Source organism: Trachinotus anak, unplaced genomic scaffold, assembly GCF_046630095.1.
Source record: "Trachinotus anak isolate AG129_WGS33_773 ecotype Australia unplaced genomic scaffold, CSIRO_AGI_Tana_v1 ptg000042l, whole genome shotgun sequence".
NCBI classification, from domain to species: Eukaryota; Metazoa; Chordata; class Actinopteri; order Carangiformes; family Carangidae; genus Trachinotus; species Trachinotus anak.
The window spans coordinates 1,760,925-1,781,606 of NW_027273893.1; the positions used below are offsets into that span (position 1 = coordinate 1,760,925).

At 43.0% G+C, this 20,682-nt stretch overlaps 3 protein-coding genes across 8 annotated transcripts in view; 2 read left to right on the forward strand and 1 right to left on the reverse strand.

Moving 5' to 3' along the window:
- Nucleotides 1-1,462: 1,462 nt before the first annotated feature.
- Nucleotides 1,463-7,206, reverse strand: shcbp1 (SHC SH2-domain binding protein 1). Of its 2 annotated transcripts, none has more exons than XM_071472945.1 (13): nucleotides 6,900-7,206; nucleotides 6,243-6,449; nucleotides 6,036-6,151; nucleotides 5,351-5,559; nucleotides 5,175-5,270; nucleotides 4,854-5,084; nucleotides 4,596-4,773; nucleotides 3,901-4,021; nucleotides 3,457-3,588; nucleotides 3,255-3,373; nucleotides 2,902-2,988; nucleotides 2,432-2,543; nucleotides 1,463-2,254 (listed from the first exon to the last, which is right to left on the reverse strand). In XM_071472945.1, the coding sequence occupies exons 1-13, from the start codon at nucleotides 7,069-7,071 to the stop codon at nucleotides 1,947-1,949; spliced, it is 2,088 nt and encodes a 695-aa protein (XP_071329046.1). In that variant the 5' UTR covers nucleotides 7,072-7,206; the 3' UTR covers nucleotides 1,463-1,946. The 2 variants fall into 2 exon arrangements, with proteins under 2 accessions (XP_071329046.1, XP_071329045.1); XM_071472944.1 differs by having other exon boundaries at nucleotides 1,463-2,257.
- On the forward strand, nucleotides 2,136-14,922 carry tssc4 (tumor suppressing subtransferable candidate 4). 3 transcript variants are annotated; one of them, XM_071472949.1, is made up of 3 exons: nucleotides 11,429-11,615; nucleotides 12,717-13,484; nucleotides 14,606-14,922. In XM_071472949.1, exons 2-3 carry the CDS (start codon nucleotides 12,738-12,740, stop codon nucleotides 14,663-14,665), a joined length of 807 nt encoding a protein of 268 aa, XP_071329050.1. In that variant the 5' UTR covers nucleotides 11,429-11,615; nucleotides 12,717-12,737; the 3' UTR covers nucleotides 14,666-14,922. The 3 variants fall into 3 exon arrangements, with proteins under 3 accessions (XP_071329048.1, XP_071329050.1, XP_071329047.1); XM_071472947.1 differs by lacking the exon at nucleotides 11,429-11,615 and adding an exon at nucleotides 2,136-2,270 and having other exon boundaries at nucleotides 12,717-14,922; XM_071472946.1 differs by having other exon boundaries at nucleotides 11,433-11,615; nucleotides 12,717-14,922.
- A 1,536-nt stretch (nucleotides 14,923-16,458) lies between these two features.
- ano9b (anoctamin 9b) overlaps nucleotides 16,459-20,682 on the forward strand; it is a 30,326-nt gene continuing 26,102 nt past the window's right edge. For 2 of the 3 annotated variants that reach the window (XM_071472951.1, XM_071472950.1), the window contains exons 1-4: nucleotides 16,459-16,700; nucleotides 18,051-18,110; nucleotides 19,872-19,994; nucleotides 20,098-20,237. In XM_071472951.1, the coding sequence (XP_071329052.1) occupies nucleotides 16,680-16,700; nucleotides 18,051-18,110; nucleotides 19,872-19,994; nucleotides 20,098-20,237 (344 nt within the window). In that variant the 5' untranslated portion in view covers nucleotides 16,459-16,679. The remainder of the gene's footprint in view (nucleotides 16,701-18,050; nucleotides 18,111-19,871; nucleotides 19,995-20,097; nucleotides 20,238-20,682) is intronic. The other variant, XM_071472952.1, reaches the window with a different exon arrangement.

Consider the following 20,682-nt stretch of genomic DNA (forward strand, 5'->3'; position numbering starts at 1 on the left):
CAGTTACAGATGAGTCTACAACATCTCTTATCCCGAACCCTGTCATCCCTTCACAGATTTAACAACTATTCACACCTGGCCTTAGGTGACTCCAACAATCAGGAGCACTAACGAACCGAGTGGCCTTAATAACTACCCGAACTTCAAAAACCTGGTCTCCTCACCTGACTTTATTTTTTTATGGGGGTTTAGAAAAAAAAAAACATGCAGTCATCAGAGTTGTTGTAAATTACCTGCTGTGAGGAGTACACGTCACAGCATGCTGTTTCATGCAGAGACTGATGGACTGTTTTGCGCATGCGCAGTGTGTTCAATGAACCCTTCCTGTGCAGTTACCTGGTCAAGCGAATCTTCTGCCGATCGCCAGCGCTCTTCTTCATCCCTTTGTACTGTACAATAGTGTGCGTCGGTGATGATGTAAGCTATGTGATGAGCGAATGTTGTTTACATTTCCTGTGTGATGAGAGCTAATAATATTAGCAGGGGTAATAAGCTCAGAGTTGTTTGTTAGCTTAGCGTTTAACGTGTTACTGAGCCCCATAAACATGGACGGCCCGTCCGATATGTAACTTAGTTAATTACCACACATTTAATTTCCTTCTGTGACTGTTTATTTAGCGGTGTAGCCGCTGTTCATCGAGGCCGCTATTATATTGATGTTAACGTGTCAAATTGACCGGAGTAGTAGCCGGGGCCGTCTCAGTTTAGCTTGGTCACGTGACCTGCCTGTTGCGCTCGGCCATTGTGTTGTTTAATGACCCTGCACTGCCTCCTATTGGTCATCTGCAGTATGACACGTTATTCATGTTTATTGTAATTCAGGTTTTCTATTATTAATGCCACTGTAGTTTAATTATCATTAATATTGTTTACTATTGTTGTCTTTGCAGACATCACAAACCACACACACACCCACATACTACAGTGTCCTGTTCATCTGGAGAGGTGTCATTAAAGTCATCTAAATGAGAGAAGTTGCTGTGTCTTCTCTGACCGGAGGATTAGGCCAGTATATACATAGCCAGCATATCATCACCGAAGCTGTCCGTTACAAGAGTTACTTACTGACTGGGTTTGACATCAGAAAATCATGTCACCAAAGGGTGGGTTAAAAAAACATAAAAATTGTTTTTAAGTGCCACCGTGAGGTTGGCAGCTGTAGCTTTTACCTGATGGATCCTCAAGCTCCTGAGACCACAGACATGAATAATTATTAATGAAAATAATAAAGTTTTGACCCTAATAAGTTATTAACCTTTCATCTAATTTAATGACATTAACCATTTTTAAACAGTGAATTCAGTACACAATCAATGCTGTTAATTTCTGTTCATGATGCTCAAAGACTTTTTTTTTTTTAAATAACCCTGTCTGATGATCTGAGGTCTCACCTGTCGTCTCTCTCCGGTTTGATCATGATTGGCTGTGGTAGTGTGGATTAATTAGAGGAGAAATCCAAGAGTTGATTCACTGTTTTTTAAACATTATCTTTAATATTTGTGGAGGATAATTAAAAACGGGGCCACAGTGAAGGTGAGCTGAGGTGACAACACACACATTATGTCAGTCACAGACACAATTTAACCTGCATCATGTTTAAACCACAGACTGTCATAATATATAATATAAATCCCCTATTGACCATAAACAACCCGAGGCACTGTGTGAAGGTCGTCAGTGTCACCCAACAACAACAAAATCTATTAGATCTGAAGCTGAAACAACATAACTACAAAGTGACGAGTGAATTTCAATCTAAAGGAGAATAAAAAATTAAAAACACTCAGGAATAAATAAAGTTACATCAGTTACTCAGAAACAGGAGCTGATCACATCATCATCATCATCTGCACAATGTGAAGCAGAAGAATTTATCTCATGACTAAAGAAATCAGATGAAACATGAGGCCGTCGCTGCTCTGATGTTCAGAGCAATCAGCTGTCGGTCAGTAGAAGAAGGTGCCAAAGTCGCCCATGCCGTTGCGTTTGAACTGGTTTCCCAGAATGGAGATGAAGACCTGGTGGTCCATCAGATCCTGGACGACTCGGCTGCAGGACGCCTCCTTGTTTTTGCTCAGCTGACGACTAAACTGCCACTTCCTGCCTGAGGTGGACGCCGCGTCCCCATCCATGCCGTTCTCTGTGGACTCAGACTGAGCAGCGGCTGAACTGCTAGAGGTCAGGCTCAAAGGATCTGAAACCCCTCCCACCTGTCCATCTTCAGCCATCCATTCAGACGCGTCTTTTCTAGGGTCTTCTGGGAACAAAAGGTCAGTTCAACATAGATTCTGTACAAACAGGGTTTTTTTTGTGATAGTTGTGTTAATCTGTTGTGTGAGGTTCTGACCTACTGCAGTAACACACTTGACTGTATCAGAACATCACACAACCACACAACAGATTAACACAACTTTAATGTGACTGTGTTCACCTCTGAGTTCAGAGTTTGGCTTCACTAGAATCACTCCGTAACCTTCATTGTTGTGGATCACATTGTTCTCCATGGTGATGGACGGCATCACATCCAGCTCGTCAGCAAAGTCCTACACACACACACACACACACACACACACACACACACACACACACACACACGTATGTCTCACAGCAGGACATTGAACATCCATCAGCTTGACTGATGTGACTCTGTGACTCATCATCATCATGAAGAATCTGCAACTTTTTTAGTTTGTTTAAATGTTGATGACATCATATTTTATTGTTTTATAATCATTTTAATGTTTAGTTAAATTAAAATTAATTATTATTGAAATTCTTAAGACTCATGATGTCATCACTTTGAATAAAACTTTCTAAACAATTTCTAAAACTCAATGTACGAAACATCCTATTGGCTGGTTGAGACCATGTTACAGTCTGTTTCCTGGTGACTCGTCTCACCTTGATGAGAATTCCGTCCTTACAGTGATGGATGCCGTTACTGACCAGACTGCAGACGCTGCCGGGGTAAATCTCCACACCTGCCCCCTGCGCACAACACAGCATGACTAACCACAGTCACTGACACGTTCATACCAGAGCTGCTCAGCTGTTTCATGAGGTCATCAGAGGTCAATACCTGGCTCGTGGTTACCAACACGAGCTGGAGGCAAATATGGAGGCCGCTCTGAGCCTGTCTGAGCAGCAGCCGGAGGACAGAGGCTGATACAGATGTTTGAGAGCAGCAGCTGTTCAGTGACAGTGAACGCAACACTGAATCTACCCGAGTCTGTCCCTGTGATCACAGCACTCACCTTGGATCCATACAGGTCACACATGTTCATGTTGAGCCGGGCCGTTGTCCGGACGATGACTCCGGTGGTCTCACACTGCAGCACACAGTTCTCCAGGTTCAGAGTCCCCTGACGGACACCTGACGCGTATCACAGGTATCAGAGTCACGCTGTGTGAGTGTTACACACTGTACTCACACAGGATGTTACACACTGTACTCACACAGGATGCCCTCGATGGCGTCATGTTGGATGAACTTGATGTTAGACAGTTTGACGTCAGCTCCTGTTGACTCCACAAAAGAGTCGCCTTTGTTCTTCTTCTCAATCACCACATCATCAGGAAACCCAAAGCCTGACACACACACACACACACACACACACACACACACACACACACACACACACACACACACACACACACACACACACACACACACACACACACACACACACACACACACACACACACACACACACTGTGTTCAGGACAGTTTATCCAGTAAATAAGTTCATCATAACTTCAGTATTCTGTGATGGAGTTGTTCCTGCAGCAGTTACAGTCACATCTGTACTCTGAATCACAACCTGTGGGGACACAGGCTCAGGTGACTGTGGTCATCTGAGGACCAGATACAACATGGAGGACAGGAGTCATCTGTTTTACCTTCTACACTGATGGAGTCTGGGATGAAGATGGAGCTGCTCACACTGTGGACCCCTGGAAGAACAATGACCACGTCCCCTTGATGACACGAGTCCACCGCCGACACCGGGTCTCTGTGGAACTAAATACAGTCATGTTAACACATGGGCTCCTTCCCTCTGGCACCACCTTCAAGACAAAGCTTAGACTGAAGAGCTGACAACAGAGCATGATCAGAGCCCGTCTTCACAAATCATTTTCTCTTCCACTCAGAGCTCTCCTGAGGCAACTTTCTGACTAAAGGTTTTAAATTCTCTTCACAAAGCTGCTGAGAGAAACAAAAACTCAGACTCACTGAGCTCAAACTGAAACTCTGTTGCTAAGGTGACATCAGTTCTCATGGATGAGCTTGTTGTAAGAACCACAGTAATTGGTTGATGAAAGACCGGTCTGTGCAGGTGAAAACACATGAGCAAAATCCTGCAGCGATAATGAAAAAAAAAAAAACCAACACTGGAAATAAATGAATATAAATTAAATAATAACTGATCACATTCTGTTTACTAAAGTAGTGGATTCTCATCTGTTTGATCAGGACTGTGTCGACCAGGAGAATTTAATTTACCATAAAAACTTACCGTGTGAACCTGTGTACAACAACGTCTACAACTGTAGACTGTGGCCATAATGTGCCATAATGTGTCTGTGGGACTGACCTGGATCTCAGTGTCCCCACAGGAGCACAGAGGCAGCAGTCTGGCACTGAGCAGGGACTGGAGCTGTGTGGTGCTACAGGAGGCTGCGACCACGTGGACCACCTTCAGGCCCGATGGTCTGGGTCCACGACTCTGCACACACTGCGGCCTGGCATTACCTTTGTAGCCCAGCACATACCTGACGGGAGGTGATGTGGTGAACACAGAGACAGAGGCAATGGTGGTTATAGTGCAGGACTGTGAAGGACTCAGATCTACCTCAGCAGGGGGTTCTCGATGATGTGCAGTTTACGTTTGAACGTCTCCAGCTGGTCGTACAGCTTCAAACCCTCCACCATGGACACATTGTCCAGCTCAGAGTCTGAGTCCGGGCTCAGGCCGCTGCGCAGCTCAGAGAACTGCTGGAAGCACTGGGAGCATTTCTCCAATAAGGACTGGTACTCTGCCACCAGGCCTGCAGGGACCCTGTCCTCCAGGATGTCATAGTATCTGATGAGACATTTGCAAACCGGATTCATGTGAATGAACCAACACTCATTACTACAAGACCATCAGAGACATGGGTGGGAGGGGCCTCACAGCCTGAGACGAGGCTCCACACAACGAACAAAGTAGTCAAAGTCATCATCTTCATCTTCCTCATCCCACTGCCTCCAGATGTTCTGATAGAAAAACCTGTGGACAGAAGAGGAGTTAATGGCACATCTGGACAGTGACCTCTATCAGACTGTTTGAACATGTGGACCAACATCAACCTGAGGTGCTCCAGGGCAAGGGCAGTCTGATCAAAGTTCCCAGACTCTTCGTACACCACCTGCAACTCCTGCAGCGGAACTTTGTGCTGGGTGGCCTCCAGCAGAGCCTGCATGGCGTCTTCAGTGAGTTCACAGCCTCTGGTGTCACACTGCAGCGGCAGCACAAGCCCCACACAGGCCTTCAGGTCCTTCAGCTCCACATCACGCACCTGAAATCATCCACAGCTGCTCAGACCTGTGCTGCTGTCAACCACCCTGATGACATCACAGGTACATAATAACGCTCACTGATGACATCACAGTCTAACATCTTCATCCTTCTTCTCCTTCATGTCTCACAAACCAAACTGAAACGCCTTCATGTCTTCATGAGGGACGGGCTGCCACGCTTTATGACAGAAGCACCACCCACAGTCAGATCGTCCTATCATCAGCCTGTGATCACCTGTCATATCTAATGTTACAGTTTCAGATAATGAGGTAAATGTATGTAAAAGATGTTCAGCCAATCAGAAGAAAGTCATCTTTTAAGGAGGCCTCTTAAGGAGGCCTGAGCTAATATTAGCTGGGGGTCCCTTTAAACAGGATTAACACCTGTTGGACTGGTGGTTCCTACACACAGGTGTAAACTGTGTCTGTACAGATTGACAAATGAGGACCCTGACATGATGTGAGTTGGTCTCACCTCCACTAGAACATCAAAGAGATCAGTCGACCACAGAGCCAGCCAATCACAAGGCTCCACCACCTTCTCCAGGTAGTCCGCAGTGAAGGCCTTCACCTCGGAGGGCTTACAGTCTCCTACACACAGACAGACACAAAAACACACTGAGATGAGCAGTGTAATGACTGTGACTGTACTGGATCAGACTGAGTGTGTCTCTGCTGTCACCGAGCACGTAGTCCTGATAGGCCTTGAACCTCTCGTAGAACAGCAGGTGGTTGGTCTGAAAGGTGTCAGGAAGACCTGAAGATCCTCCACCGCCATGCTCACATCTCTGCAGCTGGGTTCCCAATTTCTCAGTGTTAAAGTGGTCTGTGCCACTGTCATCGTCGTCATCACTCACATCTTCATCCTCCTCATCATTCTGAAAGAGAGCTGTTAGAAAAAAAGAGCTGTTGACTGAAAGCAGCTCCACCCTGTGGAGAAGGACTCATTCTGACCCAAACACACTACTTGAAGACTGCAGAGGACCAGGGGTCCTGATTGTCATGGACTTTCCTCCAGTCACCTGACCTCAACCCCACTGAACATTTAGTCAGGTCATGGTGGGAGAACCTGGGTCATCAAGAATCCATGTTGTCATTAAAGCCAAAGGGGGACAAACCAAACACTGGAATAGGCTTTGTTTACATAGCTCTACGGTGAAATCAGATTTGACCCGCTTGAAATAAAAAAGAAATAGAAAACCAGTGTTTGTCGGTCACTGCTGTTACTGTGGCGGCCACAACAAATACGTCACCGTGCTCTGGTATTGGTAACTTTAGCTGACGAAACTTCAGGTAATACACCTGTTTTCCATCACTGTCTCAGGTAATAGTCACAGACCTTGAGTTATGGCGGACACGTGTGTCTCTGCAGAAACTCCTTCATTATTGTTATTTTCCACATCGAGTTCAACGTTAACGAACGACGACAAATCAGCCGCCGACACGTCCGACATGGTGTTTACAGCTTCCCTCCCTCCAGCGGACGCGGTTTCCCGTGAGTCCTGCTCCATGAAGAGCTTTTAAGACACTAAATAAAAGATTTAGAGGCTGAAGACTGGAGGAGTCAGTCTCCAGTCAGTCCCACAAACACAAACCAAACGGCTACACCCTGTCCCACTTACTTTCAAAATATTCCCGGTCTGCACAACCGCAGCCAATCACAACAAAACTACCGCAGGATATCCTGCCCTCCTGACAGCAAAATTCCTTTAGGCCAATGAAAAAATTAGTTTTGAGCGTGCGCACGACGATTCCGTCATGATACATTCACTGTCGTCAGGGCGGAAAGAAAAAGAGAAAATTCCCGTATTCAGTGGAGGCAGTGGTGAAGTCCAGCGAAGCTCCACTGAAGCACAGCGGCTTAATTTACCTAAGTCTTCACCACAGACACATAGTGATAAAAATAACTGAGAGCAGAGCAGTCAGACCTAACGACTGTTTACTAACTAACTAACCGCAACTAACTAATCCTGCCTGTGCCATAAAGACATGTTGCAGCACTTAATGCTGCTGCAGCTTCTCTCTGTATTCTCTATAAACTAAAGTTATAATAATTGTATTATACATAATCATTATATTAAATATAATCATTATATATATATATATATATATATATATATATCATATTAAATATAATTATATACATTACTTGGAATGACTGCTAGATTAGCTACATATTTCATAGATTAACAGACTTTCTGTTTCAGTGTAGTGGAAATAAAACATAAAACATTTGATTTGACAGTGATTTTACTGCACGTATGTCTGAAAAATACAAAAAAATATATTGTAACTAGTGGTCCGTTTACTGTTCATGACAACAACATGTGTCATCAGAAACCCGACATTTCTTAGTTTCCCCTCAGCGGGTGGTAAACTCGGTTTAAACGATGAGACTTGAACGCGGCATGTCATAAACCGAATCGCGGGGGGGGGCAGCAGTGGTCTGAACAGACGGTAGAAGAACAGTTTGTCTGGCCCGCTCCTGGTCTTATAATACATCTATAGGTTCAATGCATGGATGTACTATAAGAACTGGATGACGGATCTAAAAATGGCGCCCATTCAGTTCAATACGCCGAAAAAGTTTCTGGCTTCCGGGTTACTTCCGCGTTATGCGGCCCATAGAGACTGCGCATCTCTCCCATCATGCCTTTGAGCGATGAGAACGAGCGAAAAACGTTCTCGATCTGCCGCTCGCGTTCACGAGTGCTCTGCTGGCGGACTGATGTTTAACAGACTAATACAGGACCGGCCCGGGGCTTTAAACCACGGATTTAAAACGGCAACAACATTCAGTTTGAAGCTTTAGAGCCTAAAGTCACATTGGAATCAACATTTTTTTAAAAATCATTAAAAAAAAATATTACGTTGAAATTGTCTTTTAGGCAATTTTAAGATATTGATGCTGCATGTGACAGAAAACTACAACTCATCAGATAAAGTTATTACGTTTACTTTCTCTCATTGAGAAGCAGATTTATATGGCATGCCTTCTTTAAAAAAAACTGCAGTGCTGTAGTTAAGCTTTATGTCCCGTCATTGCTCTTTCTATGTTTCACTGTTCTCTTTCACAGATATTTGATTTGAAAATGAAAAATATATCAAAATTATTTTTTATAAAGATTTAATTTAAATGATGAATGCCTCTGAACATATAGCTACTGTATACTGAGCACACACTGAGGACGTGGGGAGTTAGAGAGACGATGATGAGGACGTCCAGGACGGTTCTTCCCCTCAGGGACAGAGAGGGGCAGCGGGCTGCAGCAGCTCAGGCCACCGCTGCTGACCCAGAGGATGCTGCATCCAGGCCGGACTCAGTTATAGTTTAACCCGCTGACACAGTGAAGGTCATTCATCTATAAAATGATAAAGGTGGTCGTTGTGAGCGGATGACAGAATCAGAATCAGAATCAGAATCAGAATCAGAATCAGTTTTATTGCCAAGTATGTTTTCACATACAAGGAATTTTTTCTGGTGATTGGTGCAATTGATCAGCAACAGTGGGGCTCTCTAGCCTTGTTGATAAGGCTAATAGCAGATGGGAAGAAGCTATTTTTGTGGCGAGAGGTTTTGGTCCTGAAGGACCGCAGCCTCCTGCCAGAGGGGAGTGTCTCAAAGAGTTTGTGTCCAGGGTGGGAGGAGTCGGCTACAATCTTCCCTGCACGCCTCAGAGTCCTTGAGGTGTACAGGTCCTGGAGGGACGGAAGATTGCAGCCAATCACCCTCTCAGCAGAGTGGATGATACGCTGCAGTCTGTTATTGTCCCTCTCTGTGGCAGCAGCGTACCAGATGGTGATGGAGGAGGTGAGGATGGACTCAATGATGGAGGTGTAGAAGTTCACCATCATAGTCCTTGGCAGGTTGAACTTCTTCAATTGCCTCAGGAAATACATCCTCTGCTGAGCTTTTTTGATGAGGGAGCTGATGTTTAGCTCCCATTTGAGATCCTGTGTGATGGTGGTTCCCAAGAAGCGAAAATGCTCCACGGTAGCCACGGGGGAGTCACACAGGGAGATGGGGGTGGGTGGGGCTGGGCTCTTCCTGAAGTCCACTATCATTTCCACTGTCTTCAGAGCGTTTAGCTCTAGGTTGTTCTGCCTGCACCAGGTCACCAGACGCTCAGTCTCCCACCTGTAGGCAGACTCATCGCCATCAGAGATGAGTCCAATGAGAGTGGTGTCGTCTGCAAACTTCAGGAGCTTGACAGACTGATGGCTGGAGGTGCAGGTGTTGGTGTACAGGGAGAAGAGCAGAGGAGAAAGAACGCAGCCTTGCGGGGATCCAGTGCTGATGGTCAGGCTGGTGAACTGCAGTCAGGATGAGACACTGCTGCTCACACATCACAGAAACTATCACACAGAAGCTCAATGACTTAAATTAAAATACCTGAAGAAACTGTGATGGAGGAAGTTATGAAAAATCATATCGGCGTCTTAGTGAATCCAGTTATGTGGCGAATATATCGATTAAAAACAGTTACATTCCTGAAAAAAGTGTAAGAAGTGACAAATAAATGCGGAAAAAAAACACAAAATGAATGAACCTTGATGTGTGTAGAAGAAAACTCGCCTTTGTGTTTATTCACTTTTCACACTAACTTGTTCTCGTCCTGACGACGCTAGCAGTAACCTAGCAACCATGCTCGTTCACGAGACACAGCACGACCGCGGATAGAGTGCACGTACACAGTGGTGACGTCACTCAGAGAAAAAAGACTTTTCTGAGATTTGAAAAACTTTTACACAGATTAAAACCCCATGGCTTAAAAATATACATTAGAAAGATTGATATTTGGCTGTGTGCACAGCCAAATATCAATCTTTCTTTTCTACACAGCACGACTCTATCCGCGGTCGTGCTGTGTCTCAGGAACGAGGATGGTTGCTAGGTTACTGCTAGCGTCGTAAGGATGAGAAAAAGTAGGTATGAAAAGTGAATAAACAGCACAAAGGCGAGTTTTCGTAAGTCATTTAGCTTATATGTGATAGTTTCTGTGATCTGTGTGCCACCAGTGTCTCATCCTGACTGCAATTTACCAGCCTGTCATCAGCTCACAACAACCGCGTTATTATTTTAATGTTTATTTAATGACCTTCACTGTGTCAGCGTGTTAAAATTATAACTGACTTCGGCCTGGATGCAGCATCCTCTGGGTCAGCAGCGGTGGCCTGAGATGGTGCAGCCTGCTCCCCTTCTCCCTTCTGTCCCTGAGGGGAAGAACCGTCCTGGACGTCCTCATCATCGTCTCTCTAACTCCCCACGTCGTCAGTGTGTGTTCAGTATACAGTTTGCTAAATGTCCAGTGGCATTCATCATTTAAATTAAATCTTTATAAAAGTAATTTTGATATATTTTCCATTTTCAAATCAAATATCTGTGAAATAGAACAGTGAAAAATAGAGAAAGGGCTAAGTATGACGGGACATAAAGCTTAACTATAGCCCTGCACAGTTTTGGTTGTTTTGTTGTTGTTTTTTTTAAAGGAGACATGCCGTATAAATATGCTTCCCAATAACAGAAAGTAAATGTAATAACTTTATCTGATGAGTTGTAGTTATCTGTCACATGCAGCATCCATATCTTAAAATTGCCTTAAAGACAATTTAAACTTTATTTAACATTATTTTTTTAAATGTTGATTCCAATGTGACTTTAGGCTCTAAAGCTTCAAACTGAATGTTGTTGCTGTTGCCGTTTTAAATCCGTGGTTCAAAGCCCTGAGCGAGTCCTGTAGAAGTCTATTAAACATCATAAAGTCCGCTAGCAGAGCACTCATGAACGCGCAGCGCCAGATCGAGAACGTTTTTCGCTCGTTCTCGTTCCCCAAAGCACGATGGGAGTGACACTACTGCGCAGTCTCTATGGGCCGCATAACGCGGAAGTAACCCGGAAGCCAGAAACTTTTTCGGCGTATGCGCCAGGCGAGCAACTCGTATTGAATGGAATGGGCGCCATTCTTAGGTCCGGCATCCAGGTCTTATGATACATCGATGACTCGGGTCTTGTTGGGACTGAAGTGGATTTAGGCTGGAGTACCTGTACTACGAAGTAAGTCCAACATGCCCAGATTATGTCTTTGTTGATCTGGCTGCACTGATCCTAATGGCCATCAGCTCCGTAAATTCACGAAGGTTTTCCTGAGCGCGTTCACATCGGAGGGGCGGAGCTTGCAGCATGTGACCAAGCCTCCTGGCGGCAGAGTAATGTGTTTGCCAAACAGAGAGTGAACTGTATTTAGTAGGCAGATAAGAAGTGAAACACATGATCCGGGATATAAGCAGCAGCTACAGCAGGAATGCTAACGTTAGTTTGTTTAGGCTAACGTAGGTACAGTTGCTACAGTGAGCTGGGTGCTAACAACATTAGTAGCTAACGTCATCACTGTTCAGTCTGTCAGATTATAACTCTGACTATTTAATGAGTATTTTCACACCACTGACGATATGCAGGTGTGTGCATGTGTCACATCCCAGGTCCAGGTACAGAACCCTGTGGAACTTCATGACGAACTATAAAAAAAGATAGTAGTAAAGCATGATAAAAAACCAACTAATAAAGATTAGTTGATCAACGTTAATATAGATGTGTTGTCTGTCGTTTCTGACTGTGGAGCCTCCTCTGACTCATTACCTGTCTTACAGGTAGAGGCCACAGTGTCTAGTGTTGTATACAGTGAGGCTGCAGTGCTATCAACAGCATCACAGCCGCTGTAATAATGTTGTATGATTTTTATTTTTGAATTATATTTTTTTATTTCCATTACTGTGAACTCATGTTAATAAAAAGGTCAGATGATAACAGAAATGTTTCTGTCTCACGTCAGAACAAGATGGAGGCTGTGATTAAAACACTGAATGGTTAATTTACATGTTGACAGAAGTCACTTGAGACTCGACTACATGAAAGTCCACTATAATAACTTAATCAATAACTTCATTTCAGTACTCAAGTCAATAAAGACTTCCTATCACTATTTTGAATGTCTCTTATATGTGTGTAGCACCCCTCTGTGGTAGACAGTGGGAAGAATGACTTATTACCTGAACACTTTTACTCTTTAACATAAAAAGTTTTCATCCAGGATCTGAGTTTGTCTTAGATGAAAGATTTTTGATTAACAGCAGAGCTCTTCCTGTCTCATCCTCATAGGTGATTGATTTCAGTCTTAAGATGAGTGATTACAGAGATGATGAGGATGAGCTGTCGGACACCGATGATTCTGAACCTGAACAACAGGCCAGCAGAGCTCCGTTTGACCCAGAGCTTGACAGTGATGATGATGAAGGTGACAGGGAGGATGTGGTCTCTGCTCCAGCAGCTCAGACCTCCTTCAGTCTGAGAGGAGGGAGCTTGGCTTTCTCAGACCGCAGCCACAGTATCTTTGGCGGCCTGGACAGTGTCACTCAGCTGACCTCCTCCCCTCTGAACCAGGGTCCTGTCACAGACACAGAGTTCATCCAGCCTCAGCCTCCACATCCCGGCAGGAAGGTGAGCCAACCCCTGCCCACCAGCCCCACACCACCAAAGAAGAGAGGAGTCCCAGACTACCTGGTGCACCCTGAGCGTTGGACTCACTACAGTCTGGAGGATGTGACTGAGACCAGTGACCAGGACAACAGGAGGGCCGCTTACAACTTCCTGTCTAGTCTGCAGCAGGAGAGATGGCGTGATTCATCCTGTGACATCCAGCAGAGGATGATCTTCTCCAGGCCACAGCGACTGCTGAAGGAGCAGAGCTCAGATCAGCTGTCATCTGACAGAGGAAAGAAGAGGAGGATGCACCTCAGTCATCTGGATGAGGGGGAGGGAGAGGAGGAGGAGAAGGAGGAAAAGGCTAGAGGAACAGAGCAGAGTGAAGAAGAGACTGAGGAGCAAGACACCAGAGGAGCTGTGGGTCAACCAGAGGAGGAGAAACAGGTGCAGACAGAAAAAGATGAGGAGGGGGTGAAGCCCGGCTTTACCTCCTTCAGGAAGGCGAAGAGTAAAAACTACAGGAGGTGTTCAGATGACAACTGAGCTAACCCTGACCCGAGCTAACGTTAGTTCACCAAAGCTGATTAAATCCTCCAGTGACAGTCAGTGACACTTTTCATCAGCAGTCACCAACTACAATGTGATGGTGACTCTGTAAACACTGTAAACTGAGCAGGTGCAGAAAATGGCGGCTCAGTTAACTGAGTCCAGATCAGCTGTAATATCACTGTGTCAACATCAGACTGAGGCACAGCTGAGTTATTATAAGAATTAAAGAAAGTTCACTCTCAGCTACGAAGGACAGACGTCACATGTTTACAGTCAGCACCTGTACACTATGTCTGCAGGTGTTTAACCACAAAAACCACATGTGTGTGGCCCAACAAATTAACACAACATTGGCTTAAGGGACTTCACAATCTGTACAGCAAACAACCCCCTGTCCTGAGAGCCAACAGGAGAAACTCAGGAGCGTTAAAGTTAGAACAACAGTAGAGTTACAGTTCGGACAAATTTACAACTAAAATCAAAGTGTGAAGCTACCTGCAAAGAACAGTGTTCACTTAATTAGGTACACCTGTACAGTCTCATACAGGTAGATCCACCACCTATTACCTTCATGATGCCTGTGAGGTTCAGTCTGTGTTGACACTGTTCATCACTGAGCCATAGTGATGGTGGTGAACCTGACTGCAGGTTATTCAGAGGTGCTCCTAATATTCTGACCATGTATCATGTAGTCCAGTACCACTGATCTGATTGTATGAGATTGTAAAGGTGTACCTAATAAAGTGACACAGCTGACTGGGACAGGACCAACTTGTTGTTGACCATTCTGTATTTTAAAAGAGTCAAACATCAGGTCCAGATCTTCAGGTCTGCTCAGACCCTGGTTTGCATGTGGCCCATCAGTGACTGAGATGACTGTCCATTTGTAAATTCAAATTCAAATAAAAACTAACTCAGACTGATGGTTTTATAGAGGGAGCTTTGCATGGCGCCCTCAGAGGATGATGAGGTCACTGACATCTGTAAAAACTGACGTCTCTTTTATCTCCCGCCAGAGGTGTGTTCAGGTACTTGATCCAAGAAGCAGCTCTGCTGAAAACCCACAAGGTTCCTGATGTGGAACATGCACTGATGGAAACACACCTGATCCAGGTTTTACTTCAGATCACAGAGTAAATCTGTTTAATGGACCAGAACAAGTTTCTCAGTAAATGTTTTCTGATTGATGCAAAGATGATTGATTGGTTCATGGGAGAAATTCAGGGCCGTATGAACATCATGTAGACAGTCCAGACTCAGTGTTGGGATCACACTGTGTTCATTTATCATTGGTGACAGCCTGTAAAAGTGTATTAAACTGTCTGAGTGATTACATGTGTGTTATGTAAATATTTATTTTTGTTTTAAACTGAATTGTGACCTATGAACACACACAAACCTCATTTGCGATTCGGGTTAGGGGTCAGGGTTAGATTTGGGGGTTAGGGGTCAGGAGACTTCAGGTTTAGATTTCAGGTTTATAAATGGAGGAACATCAGTGACTGGCAGGTGGATTTGATCTTTATAAATTATGTATAACACAGCTCAGACCTGACCCTTCGTCCTGCTGACAACCAAAACAAGTGACATTAAAAACTAAGTTTGGTCTGAACATCAAATGGAAATAACGTATGAATACTGTGCTGTCCTTTAGGTCCAGGCTTGTTCTGATACATGGATCCTGTCGTTCGTGGTTTCTTGCTGTGTTTTTGACAGGACCAGAAGGAAGATTTTGAATAAAAAAATATGAAAAAGCACATTTTTCCAAATGAGGTGTTGTAGTGAAAACAAGGATTTCTGTAGTATCTGTTTTCAGTGTTGCAATTTGTAGACGGTCCCTGATCAAAGAGACCAGTGTTATTTCTCCAGCTAGCGATGAAAACCAGGTTGTAGGTTGTTGTTTACCTCACGACAGTAGGAGAGAGGGGTCATTTGAGTCATAACAACAGAGGCTGTCCTGTCTCAACCTAAAAATTATCCCTCAGTTTATTCTCAGCATAGTTTGAAGTTTTCATGTAAATATTATATTGATACAACATGATCAGTTTGTATGTCATAATGATGTGGAAAACATTTTGTTCCAACAATAAACTTTCCACTTTTTTTAGCGTGGCAGCAATTGGCTTTTGTATAAAATAAACTTTGACTGTAGTTAGTTACTGAACGTGTGACCTCGTCACATCACCTTTAAGTATTTTACTGAGTATTTCCTCTGCAAACTGAGCTGAAAAAACATCAGTGTTACATCCACAGTAAAATGTCCTTAAGAATTATAGAATATTCTAATTTAAGGAATCTATTTGATTTTGGAACCAATCAGGACAAAATCCTATAGGATAAGATCTTACATATAATCCTATAGGTTATATATTGTTATTAATATTATATACAGGATGAAATCTATCCTATGGGAAGAACCAAAAGGATTATCATATGATTGACCCTGTAAAATGCATCTAATCCTATACAATCATCCTGTAGGATTAAGTCCTACAAAAGTCCTAAATTCCACATTTAATAAACTTATAGGAATGTAAAGATTTGAAATCATGTGGGAATATACTGTTGGTGTGTTTCTTGCTTAAATACTTTACAGTAATTTCAAAATCAAGGATACTACATGCTTTTATAAGTATATTTGATTTAACAGAACAGAATTTCCAGGTAACAGCTTTGATACCAGCAAAAATACACTCAAACCAAATACATGTTATTTTATATTAATTTTTGAAAATCAATAAAATGTATTTATCATTATATTATTTCAATTTAAACAGTAGCTATTGTGTGAATAGTTCATATAGTCCATCTTTCCCGCGGAACCTGAACGCTTCATCAGATTGTCCCGTTTTGCTGAAAGGTGACGTCAGCGACTCGACATACCTTTACCTGTCCACACACAGGTATGTCACCTGTGAAAATCCGGAAGTGAGGAGATGAATGTTTGGTATTTGCTTATGGAAATCGACGGTTGTTAAAGTCAATGACGGAGGTAAGATGAAACAGTAGTCTAACGGACACAGCTGCGTGAAGTACCGGGGCCTCAGCGTTGGATGTAGTTTTCTCTACAGCTGTGAAACAACCTCCGACATGTTCTTCAAGAACCGCGAGGTAAACACGTTTTATTGGTGTTTTCCATTAAAACTGTGGACAGATACAGTTCACTGTGATTCACCTCAGACATGAGTTTAGTTCTTATTATCCTTTTGTTTCACATTCTTAGTAAAAAAAAATACGTGCGGAGTTGATCTGTGACGTCAGTTGCTCAATCATGATGCAGCTCTTATCCACGTTAATGGGACAAATGACAGATAAATAATCAATCTATAAAAAATAAAAACAGGCAGTTGCAGCAGTCATCATCAGATCCTCTAATTTGACCGATTATAACTGGTTTAAAAGATCAAACACAACACTGAAGAAAACTGTATACACACATGTAATAGATGTTCCATTTAATATAATATAGATGTGTATAGAATAGCTCATATTTCGGGGGACGACAATGTTGTCACCTTGCGATATGGGACATTGTGATGAGCCATTTTCTGACGTTTTTATTAACCTAACAAATCATCAATTAATCAATAAAATAAGTGGCAGATTAATCAATAATGAAAATAACGGTTGGTTAGAGTGATGACCAGGCCAGACATATGCCCTGAGCACTGACTGGTGTTTTTGGTAGAAACAAATCTGTATCAACATAAAAAAGACAAAAACAAAAGGTTAGATTTAATGAGCAGATATTTACAGATTTAAAGTGAAATGTTCTCACAGTGGATTCATATAATACTGAAGCACAGTGTAACAGTCATGAAGGTAGCAGCATGTATTAGCCAGCATGGGCTACATATTGTAGCAGTAAAGGTCTGACTGATACGATTGTGTTTAAGAACTGAACTTTTCATTCATACCAGAGACAAACAAAGACAGGTTTCTTCTGTCAGGGTCACTTTAAAGTTACTCCAGAGATCTGAGTTTTAAAACCTCATTCTGTAGAACTCAGATAAGAGATGGTTGTGAGCAGTGATATCTCAACATTACATATCCACAAAGATAACACACATTCTTCACTGTGTGAAAGTAATGACTCATCATATTTTAATAACTGAGGTCCAGGACACAGAGTCTGAATATCTGTGTAACTGTAGATCAGCAGCTTTTCGAATGGCAGTTGTGAGATTATGTTAAAAAAACAGCTACTGTATAGCATTCAGCTAAAAATGCTAAGCTATTGTAACAGCAGCAGGCCTACAGGTGAAGAAGAGACAAAGTAAGTGAACCTTTGCTTACATTAGCCACCATAAAGTTAACAGGTCATGACCAGCTGAATCTGGATTTAATTACAGTTCTCTTATTGTTGCTCATACATGTGTTACAGATATCTGTAACCATGACAATATGTTTGTACTGTAGAGCATGTGTGGTTGTAATAATGACCTTGTCTGTGTGTTGAAGGAAGACATTGAGCTGTGGGACAGACAGAAAGATGGCACTGAGCCTTTACTTCCCTCAACGGTAAGACTCACTGACGTCTCCATCCTCTGTTTGTCACTAAAACCAGGTAAATTAACACAAGGGGTAGAGAGAGAAGAAGGATGAGGCTGATGTTCTCCACATGATCAACAGTAAAGAGGTGGAGGCCCAACTAACAACAGAAGTAATTACTTTAAAAATACGTCCTATACTGCTGACATTTGGTTGCGCAACATGTGTGATTTCAGACTTTCAGACAACCTTCAGTGGTGTTCATATTTTCTGTTTGTGTGATCATTCAACCAGGGGAGTTTTTTTTTTCTTGTTTTTGTTTCCCAATAATTTGGTGGCAGATGGATAAACATGGATTATTAGTGAACAGAGCATCTGGACCCAGAGGAGATTTAATGGAAGTAAGAGAAGATGAATAAAAAGTATGACACAACTAAACGGTCAAACCAGAACTGAAGTAGGGACCAGGAGTGGGGAGCAGTTGTTAATTTTTTTTATTTATTTATTTATTTTATTAAAGACAACATGTTTATGGTCAGTCACAAACATTTAAGAAAGTTGGGACAGAAACCAGATGAAGGTACCACATCAAAGTGTGACCATTAGTGTCTTGTGTGGCTCCTTTAACAGATTGAATGAGGTTATATATGATATGGAGTCTGTATGATCTAAACAATGAGAGATTTGGGAAGGACACAAAACATGAATATTAAAATCACTAATCAATAAATAAATGGAATGGACAGTAGGGATGACAATGGCCAAAAGCTCAGAAAACTCAGATATCAAACTGATTTAGGGGCCTATAAATTAAATGTGGAGGAAGATTGGGGTAAGAAGCTTTAAGAAGAATTAAAATTACCAGAAACCAGACTCAAAAATACAGCTGACATACCCTCAAAAAAGAGAAGGTCTCACACCAAGTGAACTAAACTTGAGGCATGTTCCTTCTTCTTTGGAGCTGTTTCTTCCAGAACAGGGGTTTGGGGGGTTGGGGGATTTTAGGGGTTTGAGGTTTGGGGGTTCTGGTTTGGTTTGGTTTGGTTTCTGGTTCAGTTTCCAGGTACAACACATCCCACACAGAAACCATTTGATTTGTATCATTATAAAAATCAGATCAACGGGAGGAAAAGGAAAGGGTTAAAAGTAGGAAGACTCATAAAACCCACAGGAATGTAACCCCATTTCTGTGGGATTTGTGAGTCTTCCTATTTTTAGTTGTTTTAGTGTTGTGTTGTTGTGTTATGTCAGTAACATCTCTGCTCTTGTGAAACCTGTGTGACGTCAGACATAAAGACATGAGTCTTATCTCCTTTCACAGTGAAACTGTTCATGTCTGCTTTCATTTACATGTTGTAAAGGAAGTGTCTCCTTTAATGGGCCTGAATGAGTTTTACCATGGCCCCACCTCTACAGTACAAACACCTCAACAGGTGTAGTAATTTGAACCTGCTTCAGGAGACAGAACCCAGCTGAGTCACTGGATGGGCTGGTGACCAGCTTGTTAGCTAACAAGATGTAACATGTAGGTAAAACAGGTGTGTAGGTGTTTTACCTGTCACAGGTGAGGTGTTGGATTGCTGTCTGATTCCTGACTTGTGAGGACACACACCGCCCTCTGCTGTTACTCCTAGGGGCTGATTGTTTCTGCTGTGTGAAACATCACACTTCAACACACCCAGCAGTTGCTCATGTCATTGACTCAGTGATAACATAAGAGAGCATTGGGTGGACATCACAAGGCTGTGTGTCTCTTCAGTGTCCATTATATGTGTGTTTTGTGTGTGACAGCCCGCCCACAGGTCATTTGATTATGTACTCGTGGCCCACAAGGTAGATGATGACACCAACCAGAAGGCTCAGAGACAGCAAGCCTTCATCCAGCAGCTTGAGAAGAAAAACATCAGCATCACTGTGAGTCTCTGACAGATACTGTGATGTAGTGAGTGACTGTAGGAACTTAAGATAACCCACTAATGTGTGTGTGTGTGTGTGTGTGTGTGTGCGCGCGCGTTAGCCGATTGATCATGATGACAAAGTGTTCTTCGGTCTGCGGGCTCCCACTGAGATGTTTGAAGACTACCAGTATCTCCTCAAGGTCTCTGACTCTTGTAACTGGTGTGGAGATGTGAGGGGAGCCGTCACCCAGGCAACCAGGTAACACACACATATATAGAGTGTTCAGAAAGTCTTCAGACCCCTTCACTTTTTGTTATGGTGCAGCCTGATGCTACAATCATCATCCTGTGGTTTGCAGGAAACAGTTGTTGTGCTGTTTCAGGAGGAAGATGTGTCATGTTATTATCCTCCATATGAATCTGATCAGAGCAGCTCATCTGAGGATTAACTCTTAATCCTCCATTTCCCTCAAAGGAATAAATCAACAGCCTCATCTGACTCTGTCCAGAGTAAAGTAACATCTACCTGAAGTTCCCTGATCACATCTGTCAGGCTTTTGTACAGATTACTATGTAATGACAATGAACTTCAGTCAGAGGCCACAGATTCATCAACATGTGTCCTGCTGCAGGGAGTTAATGAACTGACACAGTGTGGTCAACATTCATAGATCAGTGCAGACTGACGTACCGACCTTCCTGCT